A 21,960-nucleotide genomic window follows, 5' to 3' on the forward strand; every position below is an offset into this window, starting at 1 on the left:
TTGTGGTCCTCCACCACGCTGCGGTGAAGCTGCGTAATAAATCAGATGTGACGAACCCAACCTGGTCTGATGCAACCAGCGACCAGGTTTGGGAGCCTCTTTTTGTATAAAGTGCACTTGTGGAAACGTGGCAGCCTGTTGCTTCCAGATAAAGGCAAATAAAGAAGGAATGACTAAAGTGGGTCGCTCTCCCCTGCCTCTGGGTATGACGAAGCACACCGCATTAACGAGTCTCCTAGCCACCACAAAAACATTTCTGAGCATGGAGCCAGCACTGGCACCCTCCGTGTCTCCTTTCCCTACCTCCTCTGAGACAAATTGACCCTGCCTAAGTAGGAAAGGACTTTCCTAATCACATTAGGATCAGCTTAGATTGTAGAGAGGGTAACAAAATTAGAGCTTTTAAACCATTATCTTTTCTTCATGAACATCTGCGTTGATACAAGCCTGTGGTGAGTTAAGGAAAGCTGAGCTATGGCTGATCTCATTATAGCTTCAAAAAACAAAATATGTGATGGAGAGCTTGTCCATGGCTGTAAGAAAACCATCAGCCTTTTTGTAAGAGGCAAGAAAGGGCTCTGCTCAAGCCCAGAGTGGTTATATTCTGATTCTTGGTTTAAAAAATAAAATGATCTCCAATGCTTCAGATCTTTTCCTAGGCCCCGTATGCAAACTAATATAAGTAGTGTGCCTATAATTTCATATTATACGTGTCATGCCATAGTGTTTTAATCCTGTTGTCTGCATCCTGCTTGATGTAATAATTTATTGTAATACTTTACATAACCAGAGTTGATATATTGTATGGAGAAGCCAGGGAGCGTGTCTGATCTCCTTGCTATGACAGCAATAACTGAAGTGATATGGTTATTGTACTTGGAGAGAAACATGAACTCTGCCGAAAAACTGGACTGGATGAAACAGGGGATAGGACTGGATTTTGGCTAATGCAAAATAGAGACCTATATGGCAGATGATTCAGTGGTCAGGGGTTTTACCATGCAACATGTTTTTCTTAAAAGCGCTAAATAGGAACTATTCACACATTTCTTAAAATAAATCAGGAAAAAAACAGGAATTCCTGTTGACTTATTCAAAGTATAATTTACTATGAACTCCCACCCTCCTTTTACTCATATATTTACATATATACATAAAACTAAGGAGGTTAAAAATAAAACAAAAATATTCTGAATTTGATTATATCAGACAGATGGGCCCAACACACAAAGCCAGTATCTGAAGCTGGGTATGTTCAGTGCAGAGGGATATATGGCTATGTCCAGCAAAAGACAATCAAGTAGTGAACCCACGCACTGGACTCCTGATCATCCACATATACCCGAATTAACAGCTCACTCCCTGGCTCTGTTTGCACCACTCCAGCTACATCTCTCCAAGGTGAAATTGCTATACAACAGCTAACCCTAACCAGTTGAAGAAGACATTGACGTTTAGCTTCAGGCAAGAGTTTGCTTCCTGTCCCTCTTTCATTTAGCAATATAGACATAACCCGCCAATCTTGGACTTTGATACTGTACTTTCTCTGTGCAAACGTCACTTCTGCAATGCATTTATATTGATGTGTATAAATGCACATGTGCATGCACACGCACACATATGTCTTCTCTGTTGCTCCAGTTTGGCAGAAACTGGAGCCTAATTTTGAAATGTCACAGCTGAAATATAATCCCCCGAAAGAGTTTGCAATGCAGATCACTTCAGCAATCTGGTTCACAGCACACCCCCAAAAAATGGTAATATTGGTTAACAGACTGAGATGAGAGAGCAAAAACTTTTTAAGCCAGCCTCACCACTGAAGTGTATTATGAAACTACCCTCTCCATCTACAGACATTTAATTGCTACCTGGCTTTTGGCCTCATTAAATTGCAGATAATTAATCCCCAAGTACTGGATTTTTACTCTGCCCCAAGACACTTCAACAGGTTTTCTTAGCAGCGGCCCTGAAACGATCATTTCCTGCTCTCAGTGCTGAACATGCTGTGCCAAGCAGTTTAATGTGTGTCCATTAATAGCGGACCACTTTGCTGTATTAAGGGGAAGAAAAAGACAGGAGAAAAGTACGAGCCCTGCACTATCATCAGTTTTGCAGTGAATTCGAGTGATCAGAAAAATGCAGATTCGACCACTCGCGGGACAATTGCCCCCTCCCTCTCCAGGGAGCTGGGTTTGCAGAATGGCCAAAAAGCCAGAGTGCCATCGTGCACCTCCCCTGCCCCGGCGTTGTCGCCTGCCCCACGGGGAGACGGCCGTACCCATCCAAAAGGGAGGGACCAAAACACGGTCCCCCTTTTTGGCATTGAACCCACCTCCCACTTCCACTCTCCGTTCTGCAGTTCTGCTACAAAGGTGGATAAAATCTCAAGGAAATGAGCAGAAAGCGCTCCCCCTTGTAAAACAGGGACATAAAACGGCTGCAATTTAGTCCTGAGTAAATACTACCGTAGATTTAATTCAATCAAAACTTCCCCCTTGCTCTTAAATAATCAGCAGAAGGCATTTGCTGTAGGTGTCCCCTCCGTGAACATCACCAGCAGAGACGTAGCTGGAAGGCGGCATCCCACGGGCGCTGCCCAGGCGCTGTCCTCGGGGACAAACAGAAGGCACTTTGCATGAAATTAGCATTTTTACCCCTGGAGACTCAACAGCGTCTTCCTTTTTTCTATGATTTGGATAACAAGTTTCATGTAATCTTGAGACAATGCAGCACAGACTTAAAAGTAACTTTCTGAATGTATTTTCTCAACTGTTGGGGCTGGCACAACAGCCCTGTCAGGAGCTGAAATGTTCTCACAAAGCTCCTGGTTCATGTGCTTTGAGGTAAAATAGGGAATAGTGTCTGTCCTTCAACAGGCGTCTTTTCTGGACTATAAATGCTATCAGCTTACACTTACTTTTCTTTTTTTTTCCCCGGCACTGTATTTCTGTTTGTTTTATGTGGCAGTTGCCTGCACTGATTATCTCCAAACCCAGCATAATTAATGGCTTTCTGTAACTTCAAAATCAAATGTATTTTGATCAACTCCAAAAAAAGTCCCTTCTTTCTGCTGATGGGTGGTGCTAACCTGTAAGTGCTGAGCCCCTGAGACTTTCCCTGACTTCAGAGGAGGTTTCATCTCTCGTTCCGCAGAATTACTGAGAACACCTTCTTAATGAAAAGAGAGGAGACTGGGGCTTTCTTCTTTCTGCGTCGCAGACCTTGCTTTAACCTCAGAAAGGCCTTGGTTTTTCCAGCTCTAAAATGTAGGTGACGGTATTTATAAGCAGACTGGGAGTTTCTACTTGGGGAACATTTTATGAAAGCCTGGCTATTTGCCAAAGAAAAGCATGATATTTTCCAGACCAATGAGCCATGGATTCTCTACGACGGGGGCAGGGAAAAGTACAAAAAGAACCAGTCCCCTGAAACAGGACTTTCGATATTTAATTAGAACAGAAGTGGGGCGTTAAGGCATTGTAACACCGCCAGGCTGGTACCCCCAAGGTTGAAGGAGAAGATCTCCCTGGGGTGGGATGACCAAGGGCTGCTTCAGGAGCAGATGCTCTGCAAGGAGAGCACTCTCTGCCCACTCCTGGATGGGGAAACCAGCTGGATGGGTCAGGGTGTGAGTGGGGAAAAAAGTAAAGGAGCAATCCGGCAAAAAAACGGGGCAGGGGGAGGATGCTGCATCTCCTGCGGGAAAGCCGTGGAGAGAGCTGGGAGTCTGCTGTGGGAGGTAAGTAAGTGGTGGGTGCAGACATCGCTGGCTTTTACAGATTGCTGAAGCACCAGTCCGGGGTTTTGCAAGCTGGGGTGACTTTCACGAAGCCTCAAAGGGCAAAAAGTGCTGATCCAGCAGTCGAGATGAGCTGTAACCGCACCTGCGAAAGCTGGTGGGGAGAGGAGCACGGGGAAAAGCCGCCGTGGAGGGAACAGGCTGATGCGGTGAGCACCGAGGGAATGTAAGGCTATTGCAAAAGTGTCCTGAGGAAGGGGAGTCTCACCGAATCGATACAAACCTCTATTGTCGATCAGCTGGAATTGATTTTTGTGGGGTTATTTCATTGCCTCCCCTCCAACCCCCAGCAAAGTTACTCTGGTTTTTACAACAGACGCAGGGTTTCTGTGGGGATATCAAAGTTCTCCTGAGGAGGAGGGAGGGCATCTTTAATTTCCAGGCTTTTGCGGGGGATCTCAAGTAGCTGCTATTTGTTAACATTCAGGAAAAAGAAAATACTGAACAACATCTTCCCAGCTTCCCCAAAGCATTCCAATGTAGCCTTTTTTTCTGCTGACAGTACCATTTCTAAAAATACTATGTTTTGCCCATAGACATGTGATCTCTGTCGATGAAAGTCATCGTGTCCAAATTAGAGGTCTTTCTAAAAGACTTCAGGGAGCTGAAGTTATGGCCTTAAGCTCCTGAGAAAGGATCTTGGGTTTGGATTTGTGCAGCTGGCCTGGTTAGGTTGCCGTAAGAGCCTCTTCTAGCTTTAATGGATGTGAATTTCTGTCCGGGAGGCAAGAAAATGTCACTGCGCCCTCACCAAAGCTTCACCCTGTGTCATGGCAGTGAAATTTCAAAACGGGATCCCTCCCTTTGCCTGCCCCTGCCGCCAGCTTTGCGGGCTCCCTCCAGACGCTTGTCCTCAGTGATGGATGCTGCGAGTACGCAAAGTCAGTGACAAGCGGTGGAAAACCCGCAGCCTCGCGGCTCCCGCTTCATTTAGGCCAAAGAAGACACAAGCGTGATGCCCCGCAGTTCCTGGGCTTGGTGGCTAAGAGGCAGCTCAGCGATCCCAGGGGACGGGGGTATAACCTTCATTTGAGGGACTCGGGAGAACTAAATCCCTAACGCAGAAATGGAAGAGCCATTTAACTTGTGCGATTCCCGTCTTGTCCAGGGAGCTACAGCAGAAGGAACCCTTGAAGGACCACCCTTTTGCTAGACCCTGACAGACACAAATTCCCTTCCCAATTAGTATTTGTTAGCTTGTATATATTGCTTAACCCAGATCAGATGCACAGAAATGTGTTGTTCGTGGTAACAGTCTCCTCTCATTTGATCACGACAGGCCGGGAGTTTTATGAAAGTCTTTGGTACCTGCTGTGTCTACAGAAGAGTTGATTTATGGTTCGCTTAATGAACGTTGTTCTATTGCATATTGATTTTCTGTGTGGTTAATAGTTTAACTTAAAAACGATGTGAAGGCCATAACTACGTTGAGCCTGTACGAACAGCAGAACCCCCTGACATACTAAAGCAAAAAATTGTGGCTGACCTGCAGCTGGTGCATCCTCTCTCTCAGAACCTGCTTAAGCATCATAGCTAACACGTTCTCCGAAATAATTTTTCTCAGAGGTGAGCTCATAAGCAAGCTAATTAAATACCAAATTGGTTATCGCGGGTGCATTTACTGGGCATGAAAGAGCGATGCATCTCTGACATTTCCCTCTATAAATATGTTTTAAATAAGTCGTGGGTAGTTAATTACCATATTGTAAAATTAAGGCAAATAGATGTATTTTGGATGCTATAAGGCAGCTGCTTTATGGTAACTAAATAACACCAATGGATTATGCTTAGATAAAAATTCTTGAAAATCAGGAGCATCACATCACGGTATGGCTTCTGGATTAGAGGAGACGCAGAGAGTATGTCCACATTAGCAACGAGGGCAGCACAGAGCAGGCAGGAGGGGGCTGGTTTCCTGCAAGCTGTTCTATTTTGGGGACGACCTGTCCGCACTCCCTCTTTCCTGGCCGTGAAGCTTGGGGTGGCTTCCAAAACTGCACATACACCAGAGTTTGCTCCCCACCGGGAATATCATGCCACAGGGCACTGCTGCAGGCTTGGGACCTCGGGGGTCCCTGCACCCCTGCCGCTCTTGTCCAGAGAAGGATTTACCCCCTTGAGCACATGAATTTCTTTCCTTCTTCAGCTTTGGGGCTGGGTTTGAGAGGCAAGCCCACCAGAAAGGCACCTGCTCTTGCTCCTCTCTTTGCTTTGCAGCTAGAGCAGCCACCCTGCGTTGATGGGATTTGTGCCTTTTTGGAGATTTGGCCGTGACACTGACTTGCATCCAAGATGAAATTCAACTGGTCACATAGCCTGGGCACCACGTGAGTGGCCTTAGCCTTATCTTGCGCACTGGAAGTGAAGGTAATACACAAAAAAAAATTCATTTGGAACAGTGAGGGCCTCGGTACTCATTTCCTATGGTGACAGATATCTGGAAAATTAAGTTCCCTGGCAGGACAAGGGAAGACCTTGCCTTTGACCACATCATAGAACATGCACATCTACTATTGCCTGACATGCCACTCCATTCTCATTTTACCCTGTCCTAAGGCAATGCACAGCACCCCCTTGAATTTTATGCCAGTTAAGAACTTCCTGAAGATCACCGAGCTGACAAGTTTTTCTATTTGCTGTGTGGCATTGGGACATTTTCTACAAGAATTACCCCTCCCTGGAATTAAAGCCCAGAGACTGGATGGCTGTACTGCAGACACTGCGATTGCTGCCTCTGCTTCAGCACTGGGGACTCATCATGCTTGGGACTGAACGAGGCACGGTCTAATAGTTGTTGTGCATAGTGAACCACCAAGAAAACCCAAAGTGATGAAGGGCATTTTTGTTTATCAGTGAAGATAAGTCTGGCAAATGCTCCCACGCACTTATTTTTTTTATCGGGTCATTGGTGTGGTGAAGCCTAGATGATTTATGATTGACCTCCCAAGGGTTTTGCCTTTGCCGGGGAAAAGCACAGAGGCTGCTGCACTGACACACACTTTTCCAAAGCACTACCTTCAACCTTGACCTAGGTGGCTGAATTTCACTCTGGTCAGAAGTTGAAAGTAAAAGGTGCCAACTTTGCTCTCTTTGTTAGGGAAAAAGTCAAGACGTTGGCGCAAATCTGCCCCGAAACCCCAGTGCACGATGACAAGGGAAAGTTTTGGGGCTGTGCACGCCTCGTGGCGTCTACCTCAGAGCATCATTTTCTGCCCACCTCCACCTCCTCCCGTGGTCCCGGGTGGAGCGGGGATCCTCCGCTTCCCCCCCGAAGGCAGGCGGGGACGGCGTGCTGCGTAATGCTGAGGCGGCATGATTGCTTCGTTCCCTCTCAGTGGTGGCTGCATATTAACTGTGGATTGATGAGCCCTCTAAGTATTACTTAATGCTCCTAAAATACTTTTTATTTTCTACTTACAGTATAATCATCATTAAGGGATTAAGGTAAAAAAAATTATAAACTTAGGTGGCTACAATTAAGCTTCGGCATCCTCATTTTGGGTCTTACATATTTACAGCCCGGCTGTGAGATCGGAAGAGCGTATCCCCCCAGCCTTATTGACACCAAAAGGATCAGCGGCTTCGCAGTATTTATGACAACAGGACCAGTTTTGCTGACGGGTCCCCCGCACACACACAGCAGCTTAACCTACAGCAGGAGATTTGACTATTTTGGCCCCCATCCCAAACCACCTAAGTGGCGTTGGAGAACGTTGTCCCCCACCTCATTTACAGAGGGAGAAAAACCAAAGACGCCCGCGGAGCATCCCAGCTAGCTGATCCGTCCCCTCCTCCGCGGCTCCGGCGAGACGATGGACCCGCTGCAGCGTGTGTTTGGGGGCAGATAAACCACGACGCCTTGGCAGGTTGCTGCAGCGAGCGGCTCCCGTCTCCTGCAGGGCTTATTAGTTCAGGCACAGCACCCGCCTAATGCAGCTATTTATCCGTTAGGCTCAGCCTGGCTCGTATCCAGCTTCTGCTCCGTCCTTTCCCCGCGCCCCAGCTCCTGGGGCGAGCGGAGCAGGAGATGGGGCAGCCTGCCGGTGCTGTTGGGGAGCTCCAAGGCTGTGTTTGTACACGGAGGGGAAAAGCGGTTTTGGGGACAGAGGTGAGCACAGCAAGCTCTCCGTCACCGTTAGCCGCAGCCTGGGCTCAGAGCGTTGGGTCGGTCATCACCGAGCGCTCTCCAAGGAGCTCAGCCTGATTTTGCCCGTGAACTCAGGGGCGGATGCTCCCTGGATGGGTGTTGGGGACGCTTGGTGATCCCCACCAAGAAGTAGGGTTGTTCCCCACCAGGGAAACAAATTATCCGCAAAACTGGACTTAGGCCGGTAGGAATTCTCGACCGCAGAGGGCTGGACCAGGCTCTTGCTCATCTTTCAATGCTCAGCTACTTGCAAACACCAGGTGGCACAGGTCTTACTGGAGTGCCTGAGCTGTAATTACGGGTCAGCCAGGACTGGAACTGGCTGCAACCCCCTGCGTGACTTGCCTGTAGAGAGCATCAAGGTCCTTTTCCATGAAAAACAGCTCAGAAGCTACTTGATCTGCAAGTTTCTTCTATGTTGTAAAAGTCAAGAAGTAAAAGTTGCTATTACAAAAAAATGCTGAAAGGCTGCTTTCAGCATCAATTAATTTTCCCTATGAGTGAGTAAAGAAAAGGTCTTCCCTTCCCCAACATCTGCTTCATCAGACTGAGTTCTCTTGCTCTAGGCTGTTGATTGGCCTCTGGCAAATTAAAGTTGCTTTAGTTAAAGCAGCAAATAGGCAAAATACCCAGATGCAGCCGGGATTTATCTGTGAACTGGGATGTTCTTTCCTAATCACTGGCTTATTATTTAAAAAAAATCATTAAAAGCTTAAAAATTATTAAGAGATACCTCACCAGTAAGCTCATGTTTAGCTGCAACACTAAATTACCTCCAGTTGCCTTATGAAGCTCCTGGAGATTAAGCTGGCTTCAGATCTGTTTTCTGATAGTGCCTTCATCTTTTACCAACAGCCTGAAAGAAAATTCAGTCTTTATAATCAGTTATTTACAAACCAGGGGTTATGTTTGTGCAACCTTGCATGACCTTAACATTTTTGAGTCTCTTTTTTGAAATATTTTCTATGGCAGAAGAAACTCAGTAAAAGTTTTATTTTATTTTTAAAGCTGCATTATTTCCTGTATGATTTAGACCCTTGAGACTCCAGGCAGGAATTGTAATTGGACAAAAGATTCCAGTTTGGCTATAAGGGGGAAACCAGATGAAGCAATGGCGAATTATTGCAAGCATTTGTGTCTGTATTCCTGCCACACTTTAAATCTTGACCTGGGCATAGCCATGAATTGTCTGCAAGTAAACACACCCCTATTTGTAAGGAACGTGCTCCTGCTGCATTGCTGCCTTCTTTGAATTTGCATTCTGGCGAGGTTGGCATGTGGCTGTGGAAAATATGTCTTTTCACCCATTCCTAAAAGCACAGATAATGAAAGGGCTAAACCTGGGTACATGTCTTGAGGCAAATATTTATATGAGATACTGCTTGACTCAAGAAGGGTAAAGAGGTCCCCCAAAAAGGTCTGCCAGGATGATGGCAGAGAGGAAACTAAATGAGCCAGACAAGCCCCTGACCACATCACAACCATTTTGTAGGAATGTGAGGAGAGAAAACGAAACGCAAACATCTCCCCCAAGCCAACGAACCTTAAACACCAGCAAAACATTTTTCAAGGACCGATGCCTCAGTCTCCTGTCAGATATCCTCTGGTGAAGCTTGCCGCAGTGGCCTAGGACATTCCTGATGCCAGCGCTTGCACGAACACTGCCAGGAGTCACGTTTGTTCCCGCAGCCGAGACAGCAAAGGGGAACACGTCCCTGCATTTCAGCTGCCTCTTCCATCCGACGTACTAATGCAAACTCTCTTAATAAACCCACAAAGGCTTGTGAAATGGGTTGGGGGTGGTGTGAGGACCAAGCTTTACCTCCCCCTCTGCTGCCCCTGCACCAGGGCAATGACAGCTTTTATGGGACCAACAAAATCATGGATGATAGGAATATTTTACGCTGCCCCAACAAAATACAGGTCACCCACAGACTTCCATACCACAAACCGTGAGCTGGCCTAAAAAGGCCGGGTAAATCAGCATTTCCTCACCTCTAGTGATGTTATCTCATTCTAAGTCACTGTGTAGCACCTCTGGTTTTCACTGACCAAAGATAAACAGAAACAGATTCCGTCGAGCCTGGGAGCAGAGCCGGAATCCAGGCAGGGAACAGAAGTGACACTACCTAAGTAGCCTCTCTGCTTTGTACCTCTTTGCACAGCTAATTAACACAGCTCGCACGCCAAAAAGCGGGTCTGAAGCGTTAGGGAACCTGCCATGGGGGGAAAGTAATCATGAAGCAGTTAATTGAATAAACCCAGGGAAAGTTTGTTCCGCTGGCTGCCATCCCATAAGGAGAACGACAGGCAGATTTGTCCGAGTGGATTATTTGCCCCACGTGACTTGCTCCACGTTATTTGCTCCACTCAGGGCTCTTCAGGAACATGTTTACCCTTGTGCCGTGGTGCAAAGTCTTTTCTGGTAGGTGTTGAACAATCTGTCCTCTCCCCTTCAGAGTTTATTCTGTGTTGCTTGTAATTACCAATAAGGGTGCTTATCCCAAAGCATATTTTGAAGTATGTCTTGCTCTCTTTTGCCATCTCTCATCTGCCACAGTGACCTCCTTTCCAATCCAGACTGATTTCATTAGCTGGTAATATCCCTGGGCTTTGGAATACCGTAGGGATTTGCATTTCTGATGAGTTTAAATTACCAGATGCTTGTGTAACTGGTATAGCTCCAGACTTTTTCACCGGTGTCCGTGTCCTGAATCCTTGGATTCCCCCGTGTGCCCCACATGTCTGTCTGTCTGCCTTCTTCATCCTTTTCAGGTGTGTCTCTCAGATGTGACTTTGGCTTGGTCGTTGTTGAGGCAAACGTTCGATGATTGCTCTTGAAACCCTTTTATTGTTACACCCCTTTTTGCACACCAAGCTCTGTTTTTACACAGGGTTGCAGGGTCAGAACAATTCAGGTGGGAAAGGACCTCTGGGCATCGCCTTGTCCAACCCCCGCTCAAAGGACAGTCAACTCCAAAGATAGGTCAGGTCGCTCAGGGTCCCGTCAAGTTTTTGAAATCTCCAAGGACGCAGATGGCAGAGCCTCTCTGGGCAGCCTGTGCTAGTGCCTCACCACTCCCATGAGGAGGACTTTTTGCCTTATATCTAGTCAAAATATCCCTTGTTTCGGCTTACGTCTGATCCTTGTTGCCCTTCCAGCGTGCATCTGTTGGAAGAGCCTGGCTCTGTTTTCTCTATACAGTCCCACTTGTTAGTTAATTGTAGATTGCAATTCCCTTTTTTTCTCCAGGCTGAGCCGGTGCATCCCTCATTCTCTCCCCCTCCATCCTGTGCTCCAGCCTCCTGACCAGCTTGGTGTCCCTCCCTGGGCTCGCTCCTCTGTGTCGGTGCCTTTCCTGTGGTGGGGAACCCCAGACAGGACCCAGTACTCTGGACGTGGTCTCACAAGCTGCACTCCTGGTTCCAGTCCTGCTAACACAGCCCAGAATGATGTTGGCCTTTGCCACAAGGGTACATTGCTGGCTCGTGTTCACCTTGTCCACCAGGATCCCTTTGTCCCTCTGTCTTGCCTGGCAATGGTGACAGCACCCATGCTTTAGTCCCTTGCTTTGCCTGAAATTCTCTGTTGTCAATTAGTCCAAAAAATTTATTCCCTACTTTTTTCTTGATGAGAAGTTCCTTCTAGTAGAAATAAATTGAAAGCTCTCACCCTGCAGTTATGTCGCCAGACCTTGTTTTGCTATATTCTGAAATCTCCTCTGAAATCTTGCTTTTGCGGAGTGGAAAGAAGGCTGTCGTACCAGAACATGTGTAAAATAGTAGTGAGTATATATATACTTGGTGTTACTGTGCCCAAACTTTCTGGATTTATCTTAAGGAGACAATTATCCTAATTGGCTTTTCTTTTGCATAAGTCAAAGGAACTGTAGGGTATTAGTGGAGTTCATTTCATCTAACTGCAGCTAGACAAAAGTGACATATCCATCCCAAGCTAGTTTTCTGGCTTCCTTGATTGTCAGTGCCAAGAAAGACAGTCGTCCTTGGAGGACAGTTCATCTCACTGATCCTAGACTCCAAAAGATGTTGCACCACAGAGGTGTCCCCAGCTCTCAGGTAGTACAAGTAGGGAACCCACAGTACTGCCCCACAAGCAAAGCCTGGCCCCACTGGTCTGTAATGTGCTTTTTCATACCATGGGGGTCCAGCCAGCAGAGATAACACATCCCTGCATGCAGCCAAGCATCCTCATCTGAGCAGACGTTGCAATGCAGCAGCGAGACATCCAGGCTCGCTTCCCTGTTAAAGAGGAGAACGTCTTCGGTCCGCCCTGTGCTCTTCAAAAGAGATGGATAAATTTGCCGGACTCCAGCAGCTTTTCATATGGTCTTTTGCTGGTTGAAGTTTGATAATTTTTAGAATAAGTATGTCTGAGTAAGGGTCTGATCCTGCAAAACATACATAAATTTGAATCTGTGCACATGCTTGATACTGAGCCCCTGAGTTCAGGGCACTACGGTGATCATTCCCCCACTTGCTGCCATCCTGCCGTTTCTATTTCAGCTTCTCATTCCTGCAAAGCCTGAAGGTGACCTTAACCACCCCCTTACCCCAGCTGCCCTACGTAATCCCTGTGTGGTGGTGATTTACTCCATTTTCACACTTATTACGTTGCTTATTTTCCACATGGCAGTCCCTAAGAGTGGAAGAACATTTTCATCCTCTGCTGATGTGGTTTTCTGCTCTGTAGCAGCTGCCTCCTTGCTCATCAATAGTGTTTGTTTTCCGCACAAGGGGACGTTACTGATTTCATCTTTTTTCTGTCTCATTTATGCTCCATTTCTCTGTTTCTCTTTCCATTTCAGCTGGCACTTGATGTGAGAGTGTGTGTGATCTTGTGTTGAAGATATTTACAAGGACCTGTGTCTCTTCTCCACCATGAATTTCCCAGGGGTTGATGGGCAATTCACCAACCATTCTGGAGCTTAATATTTCCATGTGTAAAATACCAGTAACATCACTAAAGCTGTGCAGATGATTTATTTTTTACTGGAGAGGCCAATCTGGAAGGAAAAGGGATTTCAATTTGGATCAGCTCAGAACAAAATTGCTCTAGAAGAAAAGACTAGAACCAGAAGCACTAAATCTGGTATGGAAACAACTGATTAATTCTTTTCCAAGGTTGTTTCAAACATTTCTACCTTTTGAAAAAAAGTACACCAAAATAAACACGCAAACTATTCAGGGTTCTCTGCTGTGACACTTTCATGTTGTTGCTGAGACTAAAGGGGAGAGTTAAAGATAAATCCATTAATGTTACATAAGATGCTCCGAAATGCATCTAAATAAATAAAAGAAGTGCTTCAGCTTGTACACTGTGTATGTGTCAGGCAATTCATCGGCAGTGCCAGGATGCTCTTCCCTCTGGAGGAGAACGCTGTGGGAGAGCCAAGCAGTACTGCAGGTGGCTGTTAGCAGCAGGTCACCCAGAGCAATTTTCAGGACATCTTCATGCACAAGTGAAATTTTGCCGTTCAGCACAGCCCGCAGTAACCCCTAGTGGTAAGAGCTTTGTGGGAGGTTGTGAAAACCAGCTAAGGCCACTGCCCTGCCCAACTGCTTGCTCCTGCAGCATGGAAGCAGAAGGGACATGTGCCTATTTCTTCAGTGCACGCAGCAGACCGCCAGCTTAAATCCCTGCTGCAAGCGGATTTGCTTTGCTACACCGAAGCAGAAGGAAGATATTCTCTTTTGCCAGCACTGGCGAAGGGATCATGATCACGGTTCGCTGCGCTGGGTGGACAACGGGTGGCCGTGGCACCTCCAGCTGGACCTGCCCGCTCGAGCCCCGATCCAGCCCACGATGGCAATTAGATTTTGCAGGCATGTAAGGCACTTGGCTTCCTCGCCAGCTGCATCTGCGAGTGGTGACAGCAATGTTTCGCTGCTTTTTGTAGCTCCCCTCATCTTGCTGGTGATCATTTTAAAGAGGGACTTCATCTGTCAGTGGGGAAATTGGTGGCACCAAACAAGCTGAGGAGTGAATGATTGTGATTTTTTTTTTTTGAAAGAGCTCGGAGGAAAATAAGAGAACCAAAGTTGCAGTGAAGTTAATGATGCTTTCCTTTCAGCAGGAGTAAAAAAAGCCCAAAATTAGGTTACTGAATGACAGAGGAGGAGAATCTTTTGCTTTAAGACTTTAGTATAGCAGGGAAAGGGCAGGATGAGAAGGAACAATAGCGCAGAAGAAAAGGTACTTAACAAAAAGAGACAAGCTATGGAAAGAAAGAAAAGTAATGCAGTCTGATAAGGTGTTTAATGTCTCAACAGCCGTGCTTTTCATTTCCAAATAGAGCACGTGCATACAGAGGTGGGCTGGGAAGTTGCCACCACGTTCAGCCAGACCCAAATGGAGACTTCAGGCCCAGGCTCCCCCCAGCTCCATCAGAAGCTGGACCCAAATCAGCCGAACGTGGTGGCTCAGCTCTGCTCTCCTCTGTTGCAAAAATCACGCCGAAAGCAAGCCCAGTGTATTACCTAAATCTTGTCTAGCTCTCCAAAGGAATTCTCTCCCTTTTGGTGGCGTGCGTGCCTCCTGGCACCCACCTCCAACACCTCCAAGGAGGACCATGGCTCTGGACCACGCCGTGCCGGTGGCAATGCCACGGAGAGATGCTGAGGGCAGTCCATCACCTTCATCACTCCCACGGTCATCGCTCCCACCGTGCCAGGGGAGCAGCAGTCCTCTCCACCGCAGCCTCCTGCAGGCAGGAGAGCGTGGCCGTGTCCTCCCACGGTCCTCACCGCCTCGCTTAGTCCCCGGTAAAGCTGCATAGAGACTGTCCTCCCCTCCAGCACCCTGTGAAATTATCACAGGATTTACATTTTTTTTTCCCCTCTTCTGCACCCAGCTGAGAGACGCTGATTGCCTGTTGTGATGGGGAGGCTTTGGGGGTGCCAGGAGGGACCCAAAGTCTCAGCTCTGAGCCAGGCAGGACAAGGATTACGGGTTTTCTATGGCATAAGAAGTGCCGAAGACCCGGGGAGACAGGGCACAGCCACAGCAGCTCCTTTCCCTCACTTTACCAGATCTCTTGGGATCTGCTGTGCTTCCTTTAAACTCACTTTCTTGGATTACTGAAGAACCTCAGATTGCCTCTGAGAAAAAAAGGAAGTTTCCAAGTGCCCCCCCCCCCCAGCTAAGTGTGCTGGGAGGTCTTTGATACCAGGAGAGAATCTTAATGGTTAAACAAAAATTTATACTCTGTAAATTCTGAATTTGAGGCAAAATTCACGATGCTTGGGAACCCATCCTGGAACTTTCTAACATCCAGGGTTTGCAGGACCATATCCTGTGCTTAGGGTCTCTACTGAGGCAACCAGCAACGTGTGCTAATTAATGCCAGTTGTGGGAATGTCTGGGGTTGACTTACATCTGCTGGGAAGCAGACTGAGACCTCACCACTCGTTTCATGTAATCAAGGCTTACATTAAAACGTCCCTCTTTCCTCTGCACCCCATGTGTTAGCCACAGCAATTGTTTTGGGGCAGTATTTCTCCTGAGGGAGGTATCTGGGCCATTATGTCTAACTCAAAGGGCTGCACTGGGAAATTCTTGATCTACTGAGCCATATCAGAGTGGGTGGATTACAAAGCAATATGTGGCGGTGCCTGATGGCTACTCCTCACCCTGCTGTCAAACACCTTGTCGAGGGGAGAGGCATTTCTGTAATATTAAAATAACAGCACTGTCTTCCATTGATAACATCTGATTTGAAATGCCCTGCAACCAGGTCAGGTTTATTATTGAAACTCACCCTCAAAATCACACGTGGGTAGGAAAGGACTCGATGTTTACCCACTCTATCCCATCTCCAGAGCTGTACCGTGACAGGCAGGGCCAGTTAACAGCGGTAATTAATTTTCTGCAGTGGGTTTGGGGTGGGAGGTGGGGAGAAGGAAGCCGGCGCATATTAACACAGAAACTTCTGAGACGGCGGCTCTTCCCCTCCCTCTCCCTCTGCCGAGGAGATGCCGTAATTGTTATTCTGGGAGACCACGCTGAAGCTTGGAGCTGCCCTGCTTTGTAGCTTGGAGCAAAGCCCGTGGGTTGTGCGGGTGCATGGGTCTGTGGGCTCAGGGTTAGTGGGTTACGGGAGAGGGGAGCTCCTGGGAGCAGGCAGAGGCAGCGGAGGATGGGAAAACCCCCGGGAAGAGCTGCCGGAGCGTGTTCTGCCTCTCCTCCGCAGAGCACCGGTATGGGGCACATCTGCAGGCAGCTGTGGACGTGCGGACGGAGGCTCCCGGCGTGCTCGTGGTCAAGCTGGTTTCCAGTTTGGCCCGCCGAAATCCCTTCAAACGGCGGCAGGGCTGAAGGAGGGGGTTGCAGAACGTCGCTGCTTGCTCCCTACGAAAGGATTTGGAAATCTGAGGTGCCCAGTGCTCGCACAGCTCTGGCTCACAGCCGGGATGGGATCCAGGCGCCCTGCCCGGAGCCAGGGTTTGCAGGCAGCAGGGGGGTTTGCGGACCCTTTCGCCACGGCTGTCACGATCCTGCTGGACATTGGGGCCAAACGCCGCTCGGGATGTCCAAATCACAGCCCTGCACTGGAGATTGGAGGGTGTCTGGGCTGAGGCGGTGGCAGAGGACGTCTGGGGGCTGTTAGCAGCAGGTTTCAGAGTCCTTCTCCTCCCTTGCACCAAATAAATAAATAAATCTTGGGGGGGTATAATGCGCCGTAGCACTTTAATCCTGCTGGTGATAAAGTGGATTACAACGCTATTTGGCTAGCCACTGTGCACAGAGCCAAACTGTTATAACGGGATTCAAAACCCTTCCCTAACTCGGAGAAGACATGCTTGTTGCTTTAAAAAACAGCTAGAAGACAGCTTGGCCATGTAAACCATGCTGTGACCCTTTTTGAATATAAGATTCAACTATTTATGCCCTGTTTTAAATATGCTGCTTTTTGTAATTCAACAAGTTCCTTGAAGTCCTACAGAGATGGAGACGGGTGGTTTTTACAAGAACACCGCAAACACACTTTTTTACTCTTTACAAGAACATTTTTCTCTTTACAAGAACATTTTTCACGCTCTCCAAATAGTTAAAGCTGCGTTTAAAAAGCTAGTAACTCCTTGAATGAAGAAGATCTGTTTTACCCAGCCGTACACAGCACCTCGCAAAGCATCGGCACCCGGCTGGGCTGTGATTGCACTGCAGTCCCCTGCCGCGTACGTCTGGTTTTTGGGGCAGGGACCGATGCCAGCTAAGGAACGAGGACACACCGCCCACCTCCGCCTTCTCCCCGGGGTGCAATAAGCAACGCTGGGAGGAATTGCTCTTAACGGGGGGGAAAATGCAAAAGAATTCACTGAGCCTCATCTCCAAAGGGACCAGCAAACCCGGCTCGTTTCTTCCTCGCGCGTGGAGCACCTTAAAACTTGCCCTGAGTGCTGGGTTCTGCAGCCAGCAGCATGAGCGGTGCTCCTCTAATTAATACGTCCTTGGAAGGAGCTGCCACTTAGCTGGGGAGCTCTGTTGCCTGGCCGTGCTTCTCCAAGGGGACACATCAGGGCGACCGTACGCTTGAAGGAAGACAGGTTACGAGGTAATGCATCTAATGTGATCGAGAACGAAGGTGACTGATAGAAGCGCGGTAAATACGTGATTTTTCTCTGCTCGGCAAGTGAATTTTCATCCCAGCGTAGCGCCACGTCGTAAGGTGCCGCTGCCACACCTGGGAAAGCTCGTGGGAGGACAAAGAGCAGAAAGCGGCAAGAAGGACAAAGAGGCTCCAAAACACCCCCCCCGCAACCCCCCCCTCCGTCCATACCCCTGCCAAACAGGCAAACGGAGGGTGGCGGTTGCAAAATTGTCTTTCCTTGTTTAGAGCCGCCTGTGTCAGCCTGTCGCGCTCAGGGAAAATAGTGGCAGATCAATAGAGGTGTCTGCGCTGACACTTTTACCGTCTTCTCCTTTAAGATGCACTGAATCGCTCATCAGCCTTCCCACTTAACGAGCCTTTCAGTGGGAAGAAAGACACGGGTTTCTTTCTAAGCGTGCGCTTCTCTGCCAACCTCCAGACCTCTCGTAAAGGAAGAGGTAAGCGATGGGCTCTGGTCACGGTCAGAGACCTGGGCCGTGACAGCGTGCCGACATAACTTTACTGGAGACCCCCCCAGTCTAGCTATGGGTCTGTGACAGCAGAAGCTGGTGCAACCTTTCCCTGGAGGGTACCAGGGCTCCCCTGCCCACTGCCCTTCACCGAGTCCTTTACGTGATGCTAAATTTCTGACATACATACATTTCTGACACCAACCACGGGTCCCCGGCGTGGGCTGGATCCCACCACCGTCCCTGAGCGCTCCTCTGGATGGAAGGAGCGAGAATGGAGGTCCTGCTGCAATTGGACTTTAATGGAGTTATGTGCGTTGGCACTGATTGAGGACCTGACCTATGTGAGGGGTGTCAACGTGCATAATCACGCCAGAATACGATGCCTGTCATTTATCATTTGCACCAGTCGGCCAGGAACCCTCTCACCCGGGTGCTGTGTGGATAGGGAATAAAATAATCTCTTTGCAAAGAGCTTACAATTTTGGAGTAAGCACAAACGTTTAAGCCTTGAAGGGAAGGGAGAGAAACGACATTGCTCCTAGCCCTTGTTTCCTAGCAGGCCTGTATTCATCGACCGAGAACCTTAATACAGTTTTCACTCCACTTGTCAATTGTTAAGATAGATCTGGGGGCTGTCAACAAAATGTTACAGTTGAAATGACCCAGCTAGAAATAATAGACTATGAAACATCAAAGTAGTCATAATACTCTAAACCATCACAGAGGAATACATTCGGCCCTTTCGTTTTTAATGGTCCCTCGGGTGTCCTTTGGCGTACAGGACAGTTTGGGGGAGATTTCCCTGTCCCGGCTTCAGAAGTTTCTGCACCAGGTTGCTGGGGGGAGGAACCACAGCCTCCCTGTGCACCCCCGGGGGAGAAACGGGCACCCCGAGCAGCAAGTTCATCTAGCTCGTCTCCGACACCGGTTTTTGGACAAGGTGCCTTGCCGGCTGGAGGTGACCACCTCTCCACCACCAGGCAAGAGGTGGTGGGGCGAGATGTCTTCTCTCTCGGGGACAACAGGCTCCTAAAGCTGGTGGGTGGGCACCCATAGAGCAGCGATGGGCACAAAGGGGTCCGTCCGACCCAGCCGTCTCTTTTGGGTGCTGGCACAAAGCGGTGGTGAGTTCCTTACAGAGCCGGTGGGAAACCAAAGTGAACACCTTGGGAGAGGATGAGAGCTGAAGCCCACCGTATTTACCCGGCTGGCTGTGAGCTGGGTAACTCAGGAGCACCTTCAAAGCATATTTCACTTGACAGTCAGAGGGTTTTTTTCAGAGCAGAGAGGTTTCTTGTCAGCTTGTCCATCTGCCCCGTGTCTCAAGAGGCCCATGTGGGGAAACACGTGCCATCGGGTTCCCACTGCAATCCTATCGGGGGAGCAACTCCCACCCAGGTCAAGATGATTCTCAGTGGGGCTTCACTGGCACATTTGACCTTCTCCTAGAGGCTCCCGTTTGTTTCCAAGAGAGTTTTCCATCCAATGCCTACTTTCAAGAGCTGCCAAGACAGTACCGAGGTTGCTCGTCTCTCTACCGGGCTTTGGGTCTGAGCAGTGAAGAGCTTGGCCATGGGGGATTTTAATAAACCGAAATGCCCTATGTGCTTAACAGAGAGGAACAGAAGCATCAACTTTTTTTTGGTATGCTCAAAGGTAAAATGTTGCAGCTCCTACAATAGCAAATCTGCAACTCGAGAGGACCTGACCTGATAGATTCAGGTCTAGTCCTAGATACCAGTGGAGCAGTCAGTGGACACCCCTCTGTGTGCTTATGGGACCTCATCAGACAAAGCCACTGGCACTGAAATTGTGTTGTGACCTTCAATAACCTTTTTTCTGCCCCCTTTTTTTTTTTTTTTAAATAATTAAAATGACAAATGAAAGTAGCAGGCGACAGCCACATAAAAGGGGTCGAGCGCAGAAGGATTCATTTACAAAATCTCCCCATGCACTTAGGAACGCGGCTATTTCTTTTATCCATTCGGATGGCCAGATCCTTTCAGATAATGACAGGGCTGCACGGGGTATTTTTTTTTAAATATGTCAGCGGAGGACCACGATGCCAGGAGATGGGAGCCCACACCGGAGCAGTCCGTCCCCTGGGAGTGCCTGCCCTGGCCGGCAGTGCTCGCCGGGCTGAGCCCAGTCTTACGGCGAAATCCTCCCGGAGCTGGCAGCCTGGTAGAATCAACATCTCCCTGCCTGAGTGCAGCCTGAGACTGGAAATATAACTCTGGGAAATCTGCCTTTTTATTTTTTTGGGGGGGGGTGTGCTGCTCTGGAGAGGGATTTACCCCATCAACGGACCTCCCGGGGACCCGCAGCTCGGGAAAGATGCTCCCCGCAACCTCTCCGAGTTTGTCGCAGGGAGCCCAGCAGAGCCAAAGATAAGTTGTCCTGAATTAAATTAATTTCTGAGCTTGCGTCGGGCTAGTGGATTGACATCACAAGTCAGGTTCGCAAGGACTTCCCACGAAACAGAAGCCACTTGAAAGTTGGTCATTCGCTACCGCGATAAAGTAATTAAAGCCTCCCAGTCGCTTTCTCCCCCTGCTGCTCCTTCTCTATGTACAAACATCAGGGCTCTGGCATAGACAGAGCTGTTGACACTTTGTCAGTGAAAATCCAGAACTGTGCGAGTAAGAGAAATGGTTTTCGGGGACTATAAATAGTTTTGCATTAAGGCAAACATATTCTGCCGCCTAAAATAGATTCACCTTGCAAACAGCTTAAGGACAGTTTCAGCACCAGAGGAACGCCTTCAGACTCCGCTCAGGAGACAAAACCAGCCTTTTTCTCCCAAAAAAAGCAAACAAGACCAGCAGCCGGAGATTCCTCTGCCGCCACCCCCCCCTCGCTGCTCCCCACCGCCTGGCAGCATCCTGCTGTGCTTGGGGGACCACCCAGCATCCTTCCACCAAAAAAAGGGACCTTAATTCATCCAGCTAACTTTTCCAATCTTTTTTTTTTTTTTTTTCCCAGCCTCTCGCAACACCCGTGCTCATTCCAGGGGTGAAAGGGATGAGGAAACTTTGGGGAGGGGGAGCAGCGACTTCCCACGACGGCTTGGAGCAGCGGGTTGCTTCTCCTTCGCTCCGAAGGGAATCGCGCAGCCAGACAATGCAAACACCCTCTCTGCCAGGGCTGCAATGTGTTAACAGCACTTTCCCCTTGCTGCCAGAGCATCCTTTCGTTCCCTGCACAGAAACACCAGTGCGGGGGGGGAAGGGGGGAAAGACGAGAAGCTGCCAGAAGAGAAAAAATAATTTTTGCCTCACCTTTAGGCTGTGTGTCGGGTTGACGACGCAGACAAGTTGCCCGGCAGCGGAGAAAACCCTCTTCGCCTTGTAGTGCTGAAACCGCAGGTGAATGAGATCTAACACAGCCCCAAAGCACTGGGTGAAGAAAAGCATCACAACTTTTGGCGTTGCTGCTGCTGCTGGCGGTGGGCAGGGGAAGCAGCCGGGGAGCCCCTGAGTCCTTGAGCCCGGGGAGGGAGTGCGGTCGGTGAGAGCTACGCTCCGGCACGGCTTAGCATGCCTTCATATTCATCATCAAAATAAGACGGGAAGAGGCTTGCAGCAGCGGGGCGGCCAATGGAAAGGACAGAAATGTTATCCTTGAGGTCCGGAGACAGCCAATAACGAATGCCTCCCCTCCAGAAATTCCCTGATGAATTGAGCCTGGTGGAGAATGTATTATTGAACATTACCATACATCAGCACATTGCATTTATCTTGTGATTACAGCCAGTCATACGTAAGGCTGGGGAGATGTGCAGGCGAAATTGATTGCTTAACGTCTCCATTTATTAATTGCCTTAATTTAACAAAAGAGCGCTCGGATACCGAAGCTAAATGTGAGGCGCGGGGAAGGAGCTCACCAGCGAAACTGTTAGAAAGTAGCAAAAATAGATTAAGCAGGCTCTGT

At 48.5% G+C, this 21,960-nt stretch overlaps 1 protein-coding gene across 1 annotated transcript in view; it reads right to left on the reverse strand.

The window, feature by feature from the left end:
• Positions 1–21,443, reverse strand: part of SIAH3 (siah E3 ubiquitin protein ligase family member 3) — a 45,050-nt gene extending 23,607 nt beyond the window's left edge. The window contains exon 1 of the mRNA XM_075045841.1: positions 21,309–21,443. Within this exon, the coding sequence (XP_074901942.1) occupies positions 21,309–21,443 (135 nt within the window). The remainder of the gene's footprint in view (positions 1–21,308) is intronic.
• Positions 21,444–21,960: the final 517 nt, after the last annotated feature.

Source organism: Buteo buteo, chromosome 14, assembly GCF_964188355.1.
Source record: "Buteo buteo chromosome 14, bButBut1.hap1.1, whole genome shotgun sequence".
In the NCBI taxonomy this organism is placed as follows: domain Eukaryota; kingdom Metazoa; phylum Chordata; class Aves; order Accipitriformes; family Accipitridae; genus Buteo; species Buteo buteo.